The sequence below is a fragment of the Mirounga angustirostris genome, unplaced genomic scaffold (genome assembly GCF_029215605.1).
Source record: "Mirounga angustirostris isolate CCGP_5_RB_7025 unplaced genomic scaffold, mMirAng1.0.hap1 SCAF_3, whole genome shotgun sequence".
Lineage (NCBI taxonomy): Eukaryota > Metazoa > Chordata > Mammalia > Carnivora > Phocidae > Mirounga > Mirounga angustirostris.
In genome coordinates, this window is record NW_026991711.1 from 135669603 (window position 1) to 135690829 (window position 21227).

The 21227-nt window shown below is 32.7% G+C and overlaps 1 protein-coding gene across 4 annotated transcripts in view; it reads left to right on the plus strand.

The window, feature by feature from the left end:
* Window positions 1-21227, plus strand: part of DYNC1I2 (dynein cytoplasmic 1 intermediate chain 2) — a 54984-nt gene that overhangs the window by 16240 nt on the left and 17517 nt on the right. For all 4 annotated transcript variants that reach the window (XM_045868631.3, XM_045868633.3, XM_045868630.3 and 1 more), the window contains exons 5-13: window positions 4112-4227; window positions 16067-16162; window positions 16376-16538; window positions 16662-16761; window positions 17252-17377; window positions 18259-18405; window positions 18768-18881; window positions 19185-19318; window positions 20202-20346. In XM_045868631.3, the coding sequence (XP_045724587.1) occupies window positions 4112-4227; window positions 16067-16162; window positions 16376-16538; window positions 16662-16761; window positions 17252-17377; window positions 18259-18405; window positions 18768-18881; window positions 19185-19318; window positions 20202-20346 (1141 nt within the window). The remainder of the gene's footprint in view (window positions 1-4111; window positions 4228-16066; window positions 16163-16375; window positions 16539-16661; window positions 16762-17251; window positions 17378-18258; window positions 18406-18767; window positions 18882-19184; window positions 19319-20201; window positions 20347-21227) is intronic.

The following is a 21227-nucleotide window of genomic DNA, read 5'->3' on the forward strand; positions in this document are numbered from 1 at the left end:
GAATGCCAAAAATTTCTATTGGGCCTGGTTGTAATTTATGAATAAATGTTAAAAGGCCATGAAAAGTGATATCTCTCTAACTCTGCAGATTTCGAGTTGAATTTCATTAAGTTTCTAGTTCTCTTTCTCAGTCACTTCTGTTATCTCTACAATTTAGCTGACAGTTTCTCAATTAGGTAATCCATGTTTCTTCCTTTTCCCATTCTTGATCAGTTTATCTCTCAGGCTTTTGGATTATACTGGAATTTTACTTTATGTGTCTGCTGATGCCTTTAATAAACATAATTCTGTATGTTGTGCAATTTATTTTCAGTACTGGCTATATTTTTAGGTAAAGTTTTGCTTAATTTTTTTTTAAGATTTTATTTATTTATTTATTTATTTATTTATTTGACAGTAAGAGAGAGACAGTGAGAGGGGGAACACAGGCAGGGGGAGTGGGAAAGGGAGAAGCAGGCTTCCTGCCAAGCAGGGAGCCCGATGCGGGCCCGATCCCAGGAATCCTGCGATCATGACCTGAGCTGAAGGCAGACGCTTAACAACTGAGCCACCCAGGAGCCCCTGCTTAATTTTAGGCTTAAATGACATCCTCAACAAGGAGCTGTAGGTCACTGATAACAGCTGTACCTCTCATATAATGTAAAGGCTGGGGACAGAACATTCGTTGGAGAGCACCTAATAGAACCCCTTCTGATTTAACAAAGCCTAAGTTTGTTGCTGTTCATTGCTTAGTACAAAGTAGATCTTCAAAGTGACCTTTTCTTTGCATACACACAATCCTGTTTAAATCCCCAAGTCTTTCTTTATATTTTTAATATGAAGAATTTGTCTAGTTCAATTCATCTGAGTGTTTTTATTGATAAATTATATAGACAGCTAAAATATAGAAATCATTTGTTGTATTTAAATATTGTAGCTGTTTTAGTTGTTTGTTATGACTTATGTGAGTATATATATAACCAAAAATAGTAGTACTGAATATATTGTGCTTAACTTTTTAATAGAAACTATGAGTATCATACAGTACATAATTATCTTATATACTGCTACCTTGTAAGCATGCCCATGTGATAAAGTACCTTTTGTTCTAGTCATAGAAGATTTGGCTTAAGTGGAAGAGATCCTATGTAAGTTATTTACCCAGTAGGCAAGGCTAAAACACAACCAAATATTTATTTAGAATTGATACTCTCTAGAAGTTTAGTTAATTTAGTTAAGTCCTTTGAACATAAAATATTTTTCCTGGGAAAATTTATTTTTTCCTAGAGACAGAAATCTTTAGTTGTTTTCTAAAGCAGATGACATGTAAGCCCAAGGCAGTGCTTAACCCATAAATTACATAGGGGTCACATTTTGGAAACTTTAGCTTTTTTGAATCCCAGTGGAATAGTCTTTGGTTTTCTTACCGAAAGGCTTATGTGTTGATTCGTTTTCTTTACCAATATGACAATTTACTGCACACATTTAGTGCTTTGCGCAAGATTATAATATGTTAACTAAGATGTTTTTACTAATGCTTTTTTAATTAAGAAAATTAAAATTTTAGCTATTTTTATAGCCTAGCTTGTTATCCAAAAATAATATATTATTTGTGTTGTTGGATGCTTTGGCTGTTCTTGTCCATTATTAGGCAATATTAGTTTCCTGTAATCTGAAAATACTGTCTTAACTAATCTGGGTTGTATGTTTGCATCTTTAACCACCTTCTGCTTATGACATGCACGAGAGCATTGAATGATACCTGGTGTTTTTTTTCTACTAACCAGAACATGCGGTTTTTAATTGTGAACAGTATTTTAGCTTTACCTATTCATAGAATGTATTTGCTTGACTAACTTATGGCCTTTTTTGCTAACGCTTCATGGTTGTCCTACAACCATTTAGGACGCTGCATTGGGATACAGATCCATCAGTTCTTCAGCTTCACTCAGATTCCGATTTGGGGTATTGAATAGATTTTTTACCTTCCCTCTTTTATAATTAATTTGATTCTTTGTGAAATTGTCCTAATTTTATTTAAGTTTCTAATGTACATTATACAGTTAGGAAAAGGAAAAGAGTTAATATTTTACTGTGACACCTCATTTATCCTCTATCATTAGTGAAAGAAATATTTTATGTATCTGATTTTCTAGGTTCCCTAAGTTTACCCATTTAAGTGTCCAAAGTCCTTTGATTATGTCTATATTTTTGATGTGAAATTTTCTAAGCTGTATTACAAACTTCCCAGACTTTTTCTGATACGTATTCTACATATAATTGAACCTTTTCTGGGTTACTTGATATAAATATTAATTTATTTTCCTATATTAAAATTTCCTGATGATTTCTAAGGTTTTTAAGAGGAATAGAGCTGTTGGTCATCTACACTATGGCCCCAGATTGCTATTGATTTATTCTTTAATTCATTTATTCACTCATTTATTTATTCTAGTCTCCAATGCAAATTATGTTTGTTGCTGCCATTGTGCCTTACTCAGATAGTAATTTGGTAATTTGTACCTTCTAAATCATGTGACCAACACCTTTTGGAATTATGTCTAAAGTAAGAGTAAATAAGCCTTAAATTAGGGCACATAAGAAAAGTATATGAGCTTCTTGTACATTAACGGGAAGCTTCTCTGTTGGCTGCCCTGAGACTCCCCCCACCCCTAGTTGCTTCTTTATTCTCAGGAAAAGTGGCTTTTAGATAAGTGAGATATTACCTCCCTACCCTTCTACCCCTAAATCTTAGAGTATTTTGTTTGTTTGTTCTAATGTGATTTTTGTCTAATTAGACCCTATATGCAGCTAAGTTAGTGACTTATTCTTAATGTTCTTGGCTTGGCCTTTTTTTCCCAGATATGTGAGTGACTTACTTTTTAAGTAGTTTGTATCTTAAAATTCAGAATACAGTGTTTCTTATTTTAAATTTTATTCTTAGAATACAAGATTACTTCAAATCTGCTTAAGTTTTCCCATTTAATTCTTTGATTATGCACCTTTTTTTCTCTTTAAAGCTAAGATATTCCTAAAGTGGAAAACACATTAAAAATTTATTATAGCCCACATTTGGGACCTTAGAGAAAACTAACCCATTTAGTGTACTAATTTTATTATACTTTTTTGTATAGGATTTTGAAAATGTTTTATAAGAAAATAGTTATTATTACATATATGTATATATTTCAGGTATCCTGCTTGATATTCTAAAGTTACAGCAATGCTTTTATTAGATATCCTTTTAAGACAGTCTTATAATTGAGAACTTCTTTGGGAGCTTGTAAGCATACTGTATTATTTGATTGAGCATTTAGATATCTAATAAATCAAGAAAAGATCCTCCATATATCTAATAAAAGATATTTTTCTTTTGATCCATTTTCCTCAGCTATAATTCTCTTCTTCTGTTTGTCAAAAAAGAATGTATTCCCTCTATTTAAAACCGAAGTGACTTTAATATAAGTTTTATTGTATTCAAAATATCTGTTGCTTTAATCCAGGTGTAGAATATCTGCATTGTAGTTTGTCCGTATATGAATCAAGGACAGTACTGACCATTTAGAGATTAGAGATTTAAAAGTTTAAATATTTCATCTTAAAATCTAAATTGACTGAATGATTCTCAATTTCTGCAAAGTATAAGTAGAAAAAAGGTTTTCAACAGAAACTTATTTTTCATTCTTAAAGTTTAAGTATCCTAATGGTGAAGGAAACTAAACGTGGTCTGAGATCCATGTATCTGCCTCTTCAAAAAAGTTTGAAATCAATATCCCTTCTAAGAAGAGTTCTCATAACCAACCATATTTAGTAGTCCACTCTGAAATTCCTATCCTCCTAGTCTATTATTACCCACACATTTGCTCTAAGAAACTAAATTATTTGCCTTTTTAAAGTGAAAAACAAACATCTTGAATGATTCAGAAATATCTTGTTTTTGCTATCTTCTAAATTCTTTTGTTAAAATAAAGCCAATTCGTTGTTCATCTAAACTTTCTTGAATAAAACAGGGATTTAAATTACAATGTTAGATACACAATGTTTAATTCTTAATTTTCCAAAAAACATGGTTTGATGTAGTTAAAATGTCTCATTTGTTGTATTTAAAAACATTTGTCTTCACTTTATTTAGACGAGGACCTATTAAACTTGGAATGGCTAAAATTACACAAGTTGACTTTCCTCCTCGAGAAATCGTCACATATACAAAGGAAACTCAGACTCCAGTTATGGCTCAACCCAAAGAAGGTGAATATCTATCCTTAATATGATGATCATTAAATTCCCATATTGAATAAATAGATTCTTTTTTTTCTCTTTCTTTTTTGTTTTTTGGCATATTTTCTAAGGGAAACATCCTAAAACTAATGCTTTAAGGTTTCTGTATTGATGTATTTGTTTCTTAGAGTTTTAAACCTTTTTCTTTTAGAAGTTAATAAAAGTATAAACTGTATATATAGTTTTTAATTTTGTTGACATAAGCTTAAGTTTTTAATCTTCATTTTGTCATTGATATGTGATGCTTTAGAATCAGAAAAGCTTAGGAATGATCTATTTCTCGGTCACTGAGCACAATCCTTCCTAAAAGAATGTATCACACAGTAAATGAAACCATGTAAATTATTTTCTTTAGAGCATATGATATTCTGATATGCTGTCGTTGTTATCCATATTAATGAACACATCTAGACCTAATTATAAAACTTTTGCTTTTATGATTTAAGGGCTCTATTATGTTGATTTCATAAGCAGCCTTTAATTTGTGTGTAATAGAGAGATGTATACACAGACATTATATTGAATGTCAAGTCTTTTTATTCTTTTTTTTTTTAAGATTTATTTATTTATTTTAGAGAGAGAGAGAGAGAGAGGAGGAGCAGGGGCATAGGGCAAGGGAGAGAGAGAATCCTCAAGCAGTTTCCCTGCTGAATGCAGACCCTGACGTGAGGCTCGATTCCAGGACCCTGAGATCATAACCTGAGCTGAAATCAAGAGTTGGCCACTTAACTGACTGAGCCACCCAGGCACCCCAGGAGTCTTTTGATTCTTTTTTTTTTTTTTTTAAGATCTTATTTATTTATTTGACAGAGAGAGACACAGCAAGAGAGGGAACACAAGCAGGGGGAGTGGGAGAGAGGGAGAAGCAGGCTTCCCGCTGAGCAGGGAGCCCGATGTGGGGCTTGATCCCAGGACCCTGAGATTATGACCTGAGCTGAAGGAAGATGCTTAACGACTGAGCCACCCAGGCACCCCAAGTCTTTTGATTCTTAAACCAGGAGTTACCATTTTTACATTGGGGACTAATTTTTATTTTTATTTTTTTTCTTAAGATTTTATTTATTTGAGAGAGAGAGAGAGCACCATTGGAGAGAGGGGCAAAGGGAGAGGGAAAGGGAGAAGCACACTCCTCAACTGAGCAAGGAGCCCAATGTGGGGCTCGATCCCAGGACCCTGGGATCATGACCTGTGCTGAAGGCAGAAGCCTAACCGACTGAGCCACCCAGGCGCCCTGGGGACTAATTTTTAAAATCTCATCAGATAATGATTCAAGCATAAAGTTAATATGATAGTTCTTGTTTTTTCCAGTTAGGCTAATAAATTTATGTCACACATAAAAGAGATTTACGTAATAGCCCTACTACAGGTCCATAGTTCCTTACCTGAAACCTTTGAAGCCACATATGTATTTGAATTCAGAATTTGTCAGATTTTAGAAAAGTTACTAGTAAAATCTATGTACTGTAAGTAAACACTCCAGAAGCAACTTGGGCATTAATACTTTAGCAGCAGAAGATATGAGTATTCAAACTAAGTAAGATAAATAATGATTATCAATAGCTTTACCTCTAGTCATGTCAAGGTTTATCACCAAATGAGCTATGGATTTTAGAGTTGTTGATATTTTGCACTGTGGTCCAATAATAAAAATTCCTTTTAGCAGTCTGTGCATAAGGAATCTTTTTTCTCTTTGGCCAGGAAAATTTATTCTGGTTTAATTATGGAATATCAAACATTAAAACTTTGTTTATCAAATATTTAAATTAATTTATTTTAAAAATTTGAGTTTCATTACCACCTTTCTCCATTAAGGGGAATCAAAAACAATATTCATTTCAGAAAGCCCAGAAAATACAGGTAAGCAAAAAGGAGAAAAAAAAATCCTTGGAGCGCCTGGGTGGCTCAGTTGGTTAAGCATCCAACTCTTGATTTTGGCTCAAGTCATGATCTCAGGGTTGTGCGATCGAGCCCATGTCCCAGCATGGAGTCTGGTTAAGATTCTCTCTCCCTCTCTCTCTCTCTGTCCCTCCCGCACCCCCAAAAGAATCCTTGAAACCTTTAGCTGTTACCAAAGAAAATCTTTAAATTTTCATGTTTATATATACCTCAAAAGAAATTAGGATTATACCTATTTACAATCTATGTACTTTTTAACAACTCTCCTTTCCCTGTCCATTAAGGATGGAAGTGAAATAAATACCTTAAACTTTTCTGTTTACTTTCATCTTGTTCCCCAAAAAGAGTTGACATTATCATACATACTATTACACTTCAAAAAATTTGAGGAAATCAGGGTAACATTTTTATCCAGGTTCTTTTTTTTACTTGATCATGTGAATGTTCATTTCTGTGGATACATTTTTTTCATTCCTACTTGCTCCATTGATTGGTAAAATAGCTTTCACAGGAGGAAAATCCTCATCTTAACTAGAAAAAAAGTCACTGATGGTAATCATGAGACATAAGCAACTTAAACGAAAAAAAGGAAAGATGAAGTGTTGAATTAACAGTATGGAGAATACTGCAGGATTCCATAATTTCTGGAAAATAATATTTTATTAATCAGTATATTCAAGTATTTTAATGTCTGTCTTTCTGAAGCTACATTATTATATATGTTAACTCAAAAAAGTGAGCAAAATAGCCAAAATGAGGGCTCAGTGACTCATTTAAAAAATATATTAGGCTGGTTTTCTTCATCTAATAACTTGGAGATTTATTTTTAGTTATTCCATCATACTTATGCAATGCATTTTGGATTGTTTGAAATGTAAAGCATTCTGAAGCTATTTGGGGTAAGGCCTATCCTATTCAGTTTAAGTGAAGAATTCCTTTTTTTAAAAATAATTTTTTTCTAATTATTAGAGTAGTATATCATGGAGAATTTAGAAAATACAGAGAATGAAACTAGGCCACTATCTTCCATCATATACAAAAATAAATTCAAAATGGATTAAAGATTTCAATGTAAGACCTGAAACCATAAAACTCCTGGAAGAAAACATAAGCAGTAAGCTCTTTGACATCGGTCTTAGCCATACATATTTTTTTAGACCAGTTTCCTCAGGCAAGGGCACCAAAGGCTAAAATAAACAGATGGGATTACATTAAACTAAAAAGCTTTTGCGAAACCATCCACCAAACTAAAAGGCAATCTGTTGAATGGGAGAAGAACTTGGCAAATCATACACCTGAGAAGGGGTTAATATCCAGAATATATGAAGAACTTAGACAATATCAAAAAAACAACACAATTAAAAGATGGGCAGAGGATTTGAATAGATATCTTTCCAAAGAAGGCCTACAGATGGTCAATAGACACATGAAAAGATGCTCAAAATCATTAGTCATCAGGGACATGCAAGTCAAAACTATAGTGAGATATTAACCTCATACCTGTCAGATTGGGTAGTATCAAAAAGACAAAAAATAACAAGATTTGGTGATGTAGAGAAAAGGGAACCCTTGTACACTGTTAGTGGGAATGTAAATCGGCACAGCCACTCTAGAAAAGAGTATGGAGGTTCCTCAAAAAATTAAAATGGAATCACCATACAATCCAGCAATTCCACTTCTGGATATTTATCTGAAGAAAACAATCTTCGACCAATAGTTGAAGATATGGAAGCAGCCTAAGTGTCTGTAGATAGATGAATGGGTAAAGGAGATGGAATATTACTCAGACATAAAAAGAATAAAATATTGCCATGTGTGACAACATGGATGGATCTAGAGGGTATTATGCTAAGTGAAATAAGTCAGATAGAGAAAGACAAATACTGTATGTTTTCACCTGTATGTAGAGTCTAAAAAACAACCAAAAAAAAAAAAAAACCAAGCAAAACAGAAACAAGATTCATAGGTATAGGAAACAAACTCTTGGTTGTTACCAGAGAGGGGGCAGACATTGGGGGTGGGTGAAATAGGTGAAGGGGATTAAGAGGTACAGACTTCCAGTTATAAAATAAATAAGTCATGAGGATATAATGTACAGCATAAGGAATATATTCAATAATATTACAATAACTTTATATGGTGACATATAACTAGACGTATTGTTAGGGTCACTTTGTCATGTATAAAAATACCAAATCTCTATGATGTATACCTAAAACTAATAGGATATTTGTGACAATTATACTTCAACTAAAAACAGAAAGGATATAAAGGAAATGTCATGATTCCATTGTGTAATAACCACTGTTAATATTTTGTTTCCAGTTTTCTAGAATGTATTTTTTCCAAAATTCCCTGTATATATACACACATAAATATATATATACACATATGATTTTATATCCTATTTGAAATGTGCATTTTTAATTGCTTATTTTGAGATGTGTGTAAATGTTTAAATATTAACATGTAACTTACTGCCATTGAACTAATTTGAGTGTATAGCTGTATAAGACTGGCATTTTTAAAAAAATTCTTTTTCCTATTTTTATTTTGTAAGTAATTAAAAATGTGAAAGATCATGATTTGTTAGATAAGCTGATGATCCAGAAGCACAAGATAAACTCTATTCTTTCCAGTTTTAAATTATTTGGGGCAAGGCTTTTAGCATTACCAAACTTTAGCTTCTTTGCCAGATTTTCTCTGGGTATAGAGACTGTTTCTTCTTCATTGCTGTAATGCCTGCCTGGTTGAATAGTGCCTGGCATGTAGTAAGAACATAGTATTTGGCGAAGGAATTAATTGCTTTTATCTACTAAGGAGAATGATTTTGCTTACTTGTATTGTTTATTGTCATGCATTTACTCTGGAAGTAACTACTAGGAATAGGTTATTTTCAAATGTTAATGCTACAGTATAATTATTGATGAAATTGGGTGAAAAAGTATGATTAGTCTCAGTTCTTGGTTTTAATATGACTATATCATATTCTAGTCTTTATTTGCTCTTATATCCATAAATGAAACCATTATAGATTCTCCTTAAAGCCTTCTTGAGTTCCATGTTGACAAACTATGTAGATACAAATGTGTTATTTTGTGTTCTATGTATCCCTCTGAATGCTTTGAACAAAATTGAACCTGTTAACATCTTTCAAATATATTATTTTAGCTATTCGTTTGTAATGGTTCTTCAAACTTTGTTTAAATTAATAGCTGAAAATTTTAACCACAAGGAGTGCTCACATATCAGGTACAGTGTGAAGCACTTTACATTTAATCTCTAATCCTCTCACCAAAACTGTAAGAGTTAACTATAGGTTCTATTTACACATGAAGAAGGTAAAACTCAAAGAGATAGTTTATCAAGGGTCACATAGCTGGTGTAGCTAAGATTCTAAACCAAGTCTGATTTTAAGGTGAGCTTTCTCTCTCATGCTGCCACTGAAGCAGCATTTTTGTGCTTTTATGGTACTAACCTATGATAAAAAATTCAATTTATAGTGTAATACAGTACAAGCATGGATACAGATGTATAACCGAAACAAAAGTTTTATTAAATAGCACCTCCCCTTCTCTTGTTATATTTCATTTTTAAATGACAAGTGACCATAATATGCTAAATTCATTGGTTTATTAGTTAGACCAGTAGTTTGAAAAACACTTTGTTAAAGGATAGCGTGGTTTAATTAACTTATTTATTGGTATATCTGCATCGGGATAATATTTTATAGTAATTGTTTAAGATAAATGAATAAACAGCTTTGTTCTTTCATAGTGCTAAATATAATTTTTCTTATCTTTACTGATCGAAGGTGAAAGTGACAAGTTAAGTGAACTCAGCCCAGTTTCTAATGAGTATGTCTGCGTCAGCACCACTACCTTTAAAATTTTCCTATGTGGACTAGACTTAAATGCTAATTTTTAAAGGTCCATGTTTATTCATTTGCAACCTAACAAGCATTCATGATTCTACAATTTTATTGAGTATATGCTATATATATGAAGGCACTAGGTCATCCTTTCTTTGTTTTTTTTTGTTTTTTTTTTAGTTATGTAAGTGAAGGAGAATGAGAAATTTATCCTGATACCATGGGGCCATCCTTAGCCTTTGAAGCTATTTATAAAAATGAGATCATTTCCTTTCTATATTATTATAATTATTTTCATGTCTAGGGCTCTTACCATTAAGTTTCTTTTCCCAATTTGTGGAAGTTTTAGAAAGAGGGAAAGAGAAACCCTGAAATTAAGGTTTTATAATGAAAACACTTTGTGCCTAACTATACTTGTACTTATCCATTGCTTTAATACAGTGGTTCTCAAACTTAGCCTGGTTGGTTTCCATTTAAGAATTATGTAACAAACTCCAAAACTCACTATGAGACAAAATTGCTGAAATTACAATTTGAGTGTAGCAGACAGTAAATTAAACTTGGGTAGGCAGTGTAATCAGTGCAGGAGTAATATGAGTTACTAAATTGAAGATAAAAATTGGTCTTAGGCTTAACTCTTATCTTTCTACCATTTTTTTTTTAAATGGCTGAATCTTAATCTTTTAAAAAAGCAGTGGTTTTTATTCTGCCTTGTTTTTCTTTTTCACCATTCTAGCCATCTTCTTGCTTTCAAGTTTACTCTGTAAGTTGGTAGGACTGTTTCTGAACTGAGGTGCTTTGCTGTCTTAAAGCACCTACTGTGAAAGAAATTGACTAAGAACATGTGACCTCAGTCAATTTCACTCTCTGCAGGTAAAAAGCTTCTCATGGTGCCCACAGAAAAACTCCTGGAAAAGTTACTTTCTTCCCTTAGCTTTTAAAAGTCTGTTAACTCTTTTGAAAATGGCATTATTTTTTATCTACCTTTTCGGTATGGATTTTTGTTGTTGCTATTTTTAGATAGATTTTTAAAGAGGAAGAAATCCTATGTTATCTAATATTATCAGTTTATTTATACCTGAGGAAACTGAGGCCTGAAGAAGTTAATTGTGATGAGCCTGTGGTCACAGTGTGGGTGACATAGGGCTACAACCAGAACCTGGCTTTTGATTTCCAGTGAAGTGCAGTTCTTACACTATTCCAATTTCTTATCTGTGTGGAGTTTTAAAATTACTTTTGGTATTGGTTTAGTAGCCAGATATTTTTCCTTAGGAACATGTCGATTAGTATTTATAATGTATAGAAAAGTATTACATGTAAATAGCTCTAAATTTTTTCTTGCATGATCTTAACATTTGTCTGTAATCCATGCTTCCCAGGTAGACTAAATTTGGGCCCTCTGGTTAATATTACCTTTGTCCAAAATGGAATTTTTAAAAATTCTAGAATAAATAAGACCTATAAAAATGAGTTTTAACCCTCAGAGAATCTGTGAGAATATAAATATAATTGAAAATTAAAGCATTTCTTCTTAATCTTAAAGACTTTTAATCAGCATATCTGAAATTACGGTGTCAGAAAAATGTAATATTTATGAGATCATAGATATCAGGGTCTCTGTCAATGATGCCAATATTGCCTAGATAAATCTGAATTTTGTATTAAAAAGACCATACAGAGAAACAAATTGTGTTAAAGTAAATGGTATAGTTGAAATTTTACTTCTTTTTTTTCCCCCAAGTTAGCATTAGATCTGTATTCAAAATATTTCCTGATTTAAAAGACTGCTACATATTTTTGCTTGTTGAAGATCTAAATTATTAAGGAAATCCAAGAGAACTTGCATATCATTCTAGATATTTAAAAATATAAAAAGAATGGAGTCCATTGATCCATTCATGAAGCTTTGTCCCAATACAAGTTTCTCTTAATATTGATTTTAAAGAGTAAGGTATAAGTAGATGAAATTATGGACAACTGGATTGAAATGAAGTGATTTAAAATGATTTTGATCTAGAAAAGAAAGGGTTATTTTGAAAATATTAAAGGAAAACTGTTTATATCTAACTTATATTTTAAAATTAATGATTAAAGCATTTCCCTCTAATCTCATGAAAGATTTTGTGACGTTATTCATAAGTTGAATTTTTGAAAACTAAATCATTTTTATATACAACAAATTTTCTGATTTTTAGAACTTGGTGGCAACTTCCTTTGTACCATAAATACTCAGGCTACTTGGTAAATAAGGAATACTCCATAGGACATTAAAACTATCTTAAAATACGGCACACCAATATAATGAAACTACATTTATAGACAACAAACATATTTTCTGAATAACATTAATGCACTAATGATGGGACTTGTTTTTCACTTGATAATGAGAATTAATCATGATAAGTGATAGATTTAAAAGTATCAGTGTTTAGTGAGGATTTCCTAGGATGTTGCATATTACCTGTTAAATGTGTTGTAACATTTTAAAATAGTTCAAAGTATACTTTGTGGCTTATTCTTGGCTTAGATGTCTCTTAAGTGTAATGTGACATACAGATGAGAAAACTTGCTCTGAAGACTCCTTCCTTCAGCTTAACAAAAGCCACCCATTTTACAGATGATTTAACCTTGATTAACCAACTCCATTGTAACAGATTATTCTGACAACTGGAATTTCACTCTTTGGTGTTATTTCTAGGTGCAGCTTAATTTACAGAGCAGCTTTTCTTTCCATCTCACCAAAATACATAACAATTTTGATGTTAACTCAAAGTAAAAATTCAGTGGTTCATTAAACCTAGTCTTAGCATTCATTGACAAGAGATTTGTCATTTTAAAAGTAACTGCTACTTTTATGCATTCTTTACTGCTCAGTTTATAACCTTAGATTCCCTGTCAGAGAAAGCATGGAGTTAACCACTTAGCATATTGCAATGAATATTCATCAATAAATTGATGTGACATGGCAGTCCCATTTTTCAGTCTTCCTGCTCTGTTGCATTCTTTTTCTGTTTTAAATACATTATAGTTTATCATGTAATAAGGACTAGCTTAGAAAATCTTCAGAATTATGATGATATATTTTTGATCATGTCCGTAGTCCTTTAGTAGCTGTCATATTAGTTTTTAAAAAGAGAGTGTATTTATTCAGAGGAACATTCTCTAATCTGGTAGTACTGATGGGTATTTTTGCCAAATATTTGATATATATAGATAATTGTTTAAGACCAGCTTTATAATAAAAATACGATGTTTTGTAGTTTTTAAGAAGAGCAGATCATTTGTTTTTTGTTCCTTGAAATTTTATTTGGCTTAATCTTTTGACCTGTCATAGTTTTTAGATCAGTTTTTCATCCGTGTAGAAAGGGAGGTAGGTACATTAACTCTAAAACAAAATCCTGAAAACATGTATCTAAATAGTTGGTAATCCATCATTCAGCTACAACTAAACTGATCTATATGGGCAAATGGGCATAGCAAATGCCATATAAGAGGCAGATATAGATCACTGTCTAACATACTTCATCTACATTTTAAATTTTAGAAGGGAAAGATGGTCTATAAACAAGATCTTTTCTGTTAAATATGTAGATTATGAGGTCACTTGGCGCTAAAGTACTGACCATATGCATTATGACAGGAATTTGACACCTGTCATTGGAAATAGTACTTAGAAGCCGTATAATGCAACAAAGTTGAGGGAGGAAAATACAATGTGGCTAGGAGGCTGTAATTTATAATTCACAGTGCTCAAGAAGACCTGTCCAGGGTGTCTCAAAATCCCCCTCTTTGATTTTAGGATTTACATACCGTAAACCCTGCTAGTAAACAAAATTGGTTAGGATAACTGATAGCCAGAAAATGAAAATATATATATATTCTCAGACTTAATTTTTAATTTGTTTAAATATATCATTATTCTAAAAGTCAACCTCTGAGTTAAATGTAATTAAACTGTTTTATTACATTACACCTACAGGTGATTTTATGGTAGAATTTCATCATGTTGGAGCAGTACAGTATAGAATTGTCACCAGTTATACTGTTTTCAGATTAATAATCTGTTGTATATGAGAATTCATCTAAAAAGGAGTACTGTCTTTCTGTTTCTGTGTGATTATTTTGCCCAAAAAAAGCTTTCATTTTTTTAAGTAGCACAAAAGCTGTAATTGGCATGCTTTGTAAGGAAGTGTCAATGTGCAAGAGAGTGGCGATCACTAAGAATTCTTTTACGTGTTCTTTCCCCTTTGCACCACCGCCTCCTCAGCGGGGTCACTGAGATCACTAGCTTTTCTTGAAATGGCCATTTTCACTGGCAGGTGCATTATACCCTGTATTTTCAGATTGTTTTTCCATTCTGAATGTTTGGCAGGTTGATTGCTCTGGCTGCATTGACAGAGAAAGGGCTGACAAATGCGGTTGGGCTGGCTGAAAAGACAGTGATTACTGTTTTCCTTTGTGGCTGATTGAGGCCCTTGAAAGGAAAAATTTTAACCTTCACCATTTGGTTCAAAAGTATGAGCATATATTGAAATCATTCGTGCCATTTATCCTAGTTCTGTAAACTTGTCAGAACGTAAAAATCGCTCAATTTCAAGTAATGTAGGATTGGCATACGTCATTATCATTTTGATTAAGTTGGAGGTTGTATCATTGTGTGCATCATACAGTGTCATTTAAAGCTTTCTTTCCTACAGGTACAGCTATATTTTTATTGCTTATACTATAGACTTTGAAAGATTTTCATAGCTCTCCAAACCTAACACTATGTGTGTGGTTTGGCAGCTGGTGTGGCCTACAAGCTGCATTTTGTTTGCAGGGTAAAGGCTTATCTGTAGGCCTCCTGGAGTGTGGGTAATTGCACAGTCTCACCATTGGGGAGAGATGGGATTGGAAGCAGCCAAGCGGAAGAATGTTGTGCCATCCCTTTGCCACCTTGTAGCAGAAAGACACAATCCCAGCAGTGCCATCTGGTTGTTGCTATCTAGTCAGCTGGCCTGGCTGCTGGGACCATGACTTGGCAGCTGGTTCCCATCCTTGACCATTCTTTTGTGTATGGAGCATGTATGTGTGCTTTAGATAATTTTGAACATGGGTCAGGGAAATGACTATAAATAACAAGTCCCCTTATTGAATAGGCCCTCATTACTTAAGATGCACTCTGCTGCAGACGCCTGCTGCCATTCCCTTATAGACAAATGACACATCTGTTTAGGCAATAAAAATAAGCATTTTCGTCATAAAAATCTGTCTCAGTATATAGTAAAAGAGAAGGTATGCAGAGTTATATGCTCTATAACATTTTAAAGTAAGTGATTTTAAGTTAGTTCTTGGTTTGGAGAGGAGATTTAGTAATAAAGTCTTCTTATAAACATTGTATATTATCTCAATATATATTTTTGTTCCAAGTTAAGAAAACATTATTTTAAGTGCTTATTGCCACATCATGCAACGATAGATAATGAGACTTGCATTTAAAATGACAGAATAGAAAATGTGGTCTCATAGCTATTATCTTTAAAATCTGCCTCTCAAATAGCAATCTGAGAGTTAATGTAAGCCGTCTTTATGCCATATGAAGACCCATTAGACACTGATGGTTTCAGATCACAAGTAAGCAGCCAGCTCTGTAGGCTATTTTAGACATTTGATTTTCTTCATTCTACAGCATTAATGTGTCAGCATGCTACATAAAACTATGCAGGAGTTGCATGTTGTTCTGTCTGGAATGATAAATGCTTGCAAGCTTTTAGAGATTTCCATGAGGAATTTGTCCTAGTTGCTTATATATCTTAATTCAGTTTACATGCTACAAAATTTGGAATGACTGTTAGAGGTACCACATAGGTATATATAAACACCAAGAAGTTCCACTTATTTCTTTCTTTAAAATTGTGTTGATAAAATTCATATTATTCTTGTTCTGTCTTATCAGTAGTTTACTTTTGTGTTTATGTAAAGTTAGTTGTGTACCTTCTGAACTGTTGCTCAGAAGTTCAGTTATTTTCATAATAATTTTTGTGTTTTTCTGTTTTTTTCCAGATGAAGAGGAAGAAGATGACGTAGTGACTCCTAAACCACCTATTGAACCCGAAGAAGAGAAAACTTTAAAGAAAGATGAAGAAAATGATAGTAAAGGTATCTTAAAGAATTAACTTAAAAAATTTTGTTGATTCTTATTAAAATTTTTTTTGTTATTTATGTGTTAAAGTAGACTACAATGCTCTAAATGAAAGAGGTGAATCTGGTTGGAAAAAAATATGTGGCATTCATTGATCCAAACTGATAGTGAATTGACAGGATTTGACGGACGTAAATTAGACTGACTTCAGGAAAATATTTGTTTTTCAGCTCCCCCTCATGAGCTGACTGAAGAAGAAAAGCAACAAATCTTACACTCAGAGGAATTTTTAAGTTTCTTTGACCATTCTACAAGAATTGTAGAAAGAGCGCTTTCTGAGCAGATTAACATCTTCTTTGACTACAGTGGAAGAGATTTGGAAGACAAAGAAGGGTAATGTTTAATTGCTAAAATTATGGCTTTAGCAATGTTACTTTAAGGTTACTTAAATTACTTTCAGATCAAGAGTGAGAAGTTGTAACATGATCTTTTTTTGGATTTGGTTTTTTTCTGTAGAGAGATTCAAGCTGGTGCTAAACTGTCATTAAATCGACAATTTTTTGATGAACGTTGGTCAAAGCATCGTGTTGTTAGTTGTTTGGATTGGTCATCTCAGGTAAATTGTAACAAAATTGGTTACTCATTTTTAAATTAAAATTAACAAGAACTTTTAATTATGGAGACTTTGTGTAATTAAATCAGTGTGTGTCATTTAGAGTAATAATGGATGATGGTTCTGTTATTGTATTCATTTTATCTTAAATACTTTGGAAGAAAGGATTGGAAACATCATGTAATTTAAAACTCAAGATTGAATTTATGCCACAACCCAGGTTTACTAATTTCAGTTGCTCACCATATTCTTTGGTTAAAATTGCAATGTGTTTTAATAAAATGTTTTAATGTTAAAACACTTTAAATCAGTAACTATACTAATTTAGAGTTTTACTAACACCCCAGTAATCGTAACTCTCGTGACACCTTTCTTGGGGAAATGTTAAGTATTTGTATTTTCAAAATAATTTGATAAAAATAGTTGAGTCACTAAGAGTGTGAAACATTTCTTATGCGTAGCAATTTTTTCCCCACTTGATTCTTGTGAGCAGTATCCAGAGCTACTCGTGGCTTCTTATAATAACAATGAAGATGCTCCTCATGAACCTGATGGTGTAGCCCTTGTATGGAATATGAAATACAAAAAAACTACCCCAGAATATGTGTTTCACTGCCAGGTAAGATGGTGTTTTAACAGTCTTCCCTAAGTTTAAGAATTCATTAATGAATTTAGACAAGTGCCTTTTTTCTTTTCTTGTCAACATAATGATTTCATTGGATTGGCATTTACTAAACCACCTCATATTTGCAAACAGATGTTAACAGAAAACTGAAGACTTTTCAGTTCAACATGATCAGCCTTTTGTAGCTTTTCTGACATCTCTTATATTTAATCACACCTGAAGTCCTTTGCAGTTGTGATTTTCTGTTATTGTGATTGATTATATAAAAGGAATCTTTTATAAAATGTCTTCTCTACAGGGAGTTTCTCATGAACTTATTTGCTGAAAAAACAATTAGACGGTCAGCCCACTGAATTACTTATACATGGCCTGAGGAGTTGGAACTAAATAGTTTTAAATAGAAACATATGTTTGAAGTAGGAAACAGATGCAGATTTTTAAAGTGAGTTTAGTGGAAGGTTAGAATTTGCGAGCCTTTTCTAGTTGCATAAGTTATCTTTTAATAATCATAATTCTGAAAAAAATGCTTAACTGAGTCAAAACTAGCTTATACTCTGTTGTCAGATTACTGTTAGAGCCAGTTGTCTTTTGATTTAATACTGTAATCAAACAAAATAATATTTTTGCTTTCTTTATAAATTGTTTGAATACATTTATGTAAACAATCATTACATTTGACTTAAGCAAAAACTATTCCAAAGCTATATTTTTATATTCTGAAATAAGATGAAATTTTTAAACGAATTAATTTACTCTCTTTATAATCTCTAATACCTTACAATAAAAGGGAAAACGTTTGTGTGTAGATTTATTTTTATAACTTATCAGGCTTCTTCCATTTGAACCTTAAGTATAGAAATCTTACTTATTTACAGTCAGCTGTGATGTCTGCTACATTTGCAAAATTTCATCCAAATCTGGTTGTTGGTGGTACATATTCAGGCCAAATTGTGCTGTGGGATAACCGTAGCAATAAAAGAACTCCAGTGCAGAGAACTCCGCTGTCAGCTGCTGCACACACAGTAAGTAGTAAAGAGGTTATTTCCATTAGACTTCTGTGCTGCTTCACCATTAAATGCTTAGTAGTGTCCATCAGAGTAGTCTCAGAATGTGTTTCCTTTGATGGATGAATTCTTCATCAGTTGGCCACCAAAAATAAAGGCCTTTTTTTTGTATTTTTAGAAATCTGTTTTATTAAAAACTCATCTATCTTCTGAGACAAGCTTTTATTAATTAACAGAATAGCATCAAACTTCACATTAAAAATACCATCAAGATATGAGACTGTTTTGATGTGAAACAGAATACCTGTGATTTTAGTATAAAAATGGTTCCATCTTTTTGGCAAAATAATCTCAGAAAATGTCTTTTAACATCTCTTTAGCATCCAGTATATTGTGTAAATGTTGTTGGAACACAAAATGCTCACAATCTGATTAGCATATCTACTGATGGAAAAATTTGTTCATGGAGTCTGGACATGCTTTCCCATCCACAGGTAGGTTAAACTTGGAAAACTGAAATTTTGAGACAAATGTTATTCTTTAAGTCCATGTAAATCCCAGCTTATGTTTTTTCATAAATGTTTTATAATAGTATTATGATAACAGCTTATAAATCTAACCTGTTATAGTTTGTCATGAGATACTTTATTTTCAAACCTACTTCATTTAATCAAAGTAAATTTGTATAAGTATTATAATAAAAGAATTGTTTATAAACCAATTAAAACTAGAAATGTTTCTTAGAAAATTAAAAGTTGCAAACTTAGAAAATAATTTCCTCAATTTTTTCTACATAGGATAGCATGGAATTGGTTCATAAACAGTCAAAGGCAGTAGCTGTGACATCTATGTCCTTCCCTGTTGGAGATGTCAACAACTTTGTTGTTGGGAGTGAAGAAGGTTCGGTGTACACAGCATGCCGCCATGGCAGGTAAATCTAAACTGGAATTTGCAATTATTTAAATTTCTTCCTTTAATAGTCTCATTAAAACAAATTGCCCCTTGTTTAAGTAGAAATTTGTCATAGAGCCACTCATTATTTTTGACAAATTGTATTTGAGTTCAGGTATATAAAATTAAAACCTAAATACTTTTTAAAATAAAAAGTTATTTTGGATCATGATATGTTCTGGATCTTACGGGTTGTGGTGTGCTATGGTTTTGTATGTATGCATGTACTCACAGAAGTTAATGGTAGGAAGTAGCTTTCAGCAGTTGCAAATATAATATGCACATGCCACATACTGACCCTTAAAGTTGTAAATAAGATTTTCAGCCGTTTTTCCATTTTGATTTATTTGGACTTTGAGCTTTAGTTCATCTTCCTGATAATTGTGTAGTAATGTCACGTACACATTTTAAATTGACTAGTATTTCTCCTGCTGTTCAATCTGTTTTGAAATTGCCTAGCTGTACCTTATCAATTGCTTCCTTAAAAAAGAAAAATGGAGTGTCCAGATTTCATCTCAAATACAGATCACCTTCACTTCAAAGCTTTTGATATAAAAATAGTAGCCCAGATTTTCTCTCTTACATATAGCCTCCCTTTGTCTCTATTCCATCACCTCAGATAATTGGACTTGTGAGTTGTATTGTCAACAAGCATGTTTATAGTTCAAACTGTACTTACTGTTTTAGTAGTGTTACCAAATCTGGATTGAGTAACACTCAACATAAGTTACTCTGATGTGTTATGAGCAGAGTTAGGTTGGTTGAAATTATGTAAAAATCTGATATATAATCCTTAATAAGATGTATTTATAAGCAGTCTACTTCCAAGAGATTTTCCTAATATTTTCACTTTTATGAAATAGCAAAGCTGGAATCAGTGAGATGTTTGAGGGACATCAAGGACCAATTACTGGTATCCATTGTCATGCAGCTGTTGGAGCAGTGGACTTCTCACATCTTTTTGTCACTTCATCATTTGACTGGACAGTAAAACTTTGGACAACTAAGGTATCTAAAAACACCAGATGGCTGCTCATTTCCTTGGGTTTCTGACACAAGGTGGTGCTCTAATACTACACAGGAAAGGCGAAAAGCTTTCTAATAGCTTAGAATGATTCATTGATAGATCAAACCTGCTAAGAAGTGATACTGAACGTGAGTGAGCCACTGGATGTTGTAGTTTTCATAAAAGTGTGCTGACAAATATGTTAACCCCACGTAACCAAAGACCAGTCTTCCCATTTCAGGCTCTTAAAGCACAGAACTGTTTACTCTGAATTGAGTTCAGGAAAAAGCACCTGAGTATCTCTCATAGCACCTTACATAGCTGTGTATAGCCCAGCACAAAAGCCATACATTTGCTCTTGGAAGAGCTTTTAGAGGCTGCAGCGGCTCCCGGAGCTGCTGGAAAATGGAGAAAAGACAGATAATGGATGTACAATAAGTCCTATACAATAAGGCTATAATAACAAACTTAAATCATTACGGAAATATTGTTAAAGGCAGGGATGAATATATATTTTTGTTTTCCATAATAAAAAAATTAGGGTTTTTTTGCTTTTAATTAGCTTCAGTTATTTGAAAAACCTACTATGTTAAAAGTGATTCCTGATCATCTAGCAATTCCAGATAAATGTGACATTGTCCTGCTCCAGTGAAAGTCTCAAGGCAAATCCAAGTAGGGAATGTTACTTCTTGTGATAGGCCTTACAGTTTCATTTGACCCCATATTAAATTTAAGAAGCCTTGACTTTTCTGTCTGGCTTTTCTGCAGTATTACATTGTAGTTGGCAAAGCTGCATAATCAAAATATCAGATTCTATTTAAATGAAGTTAAATTTTAAGCTGTATTTTTTCATGTTTCTATTTGCCTTACTCTAAATGTTGAC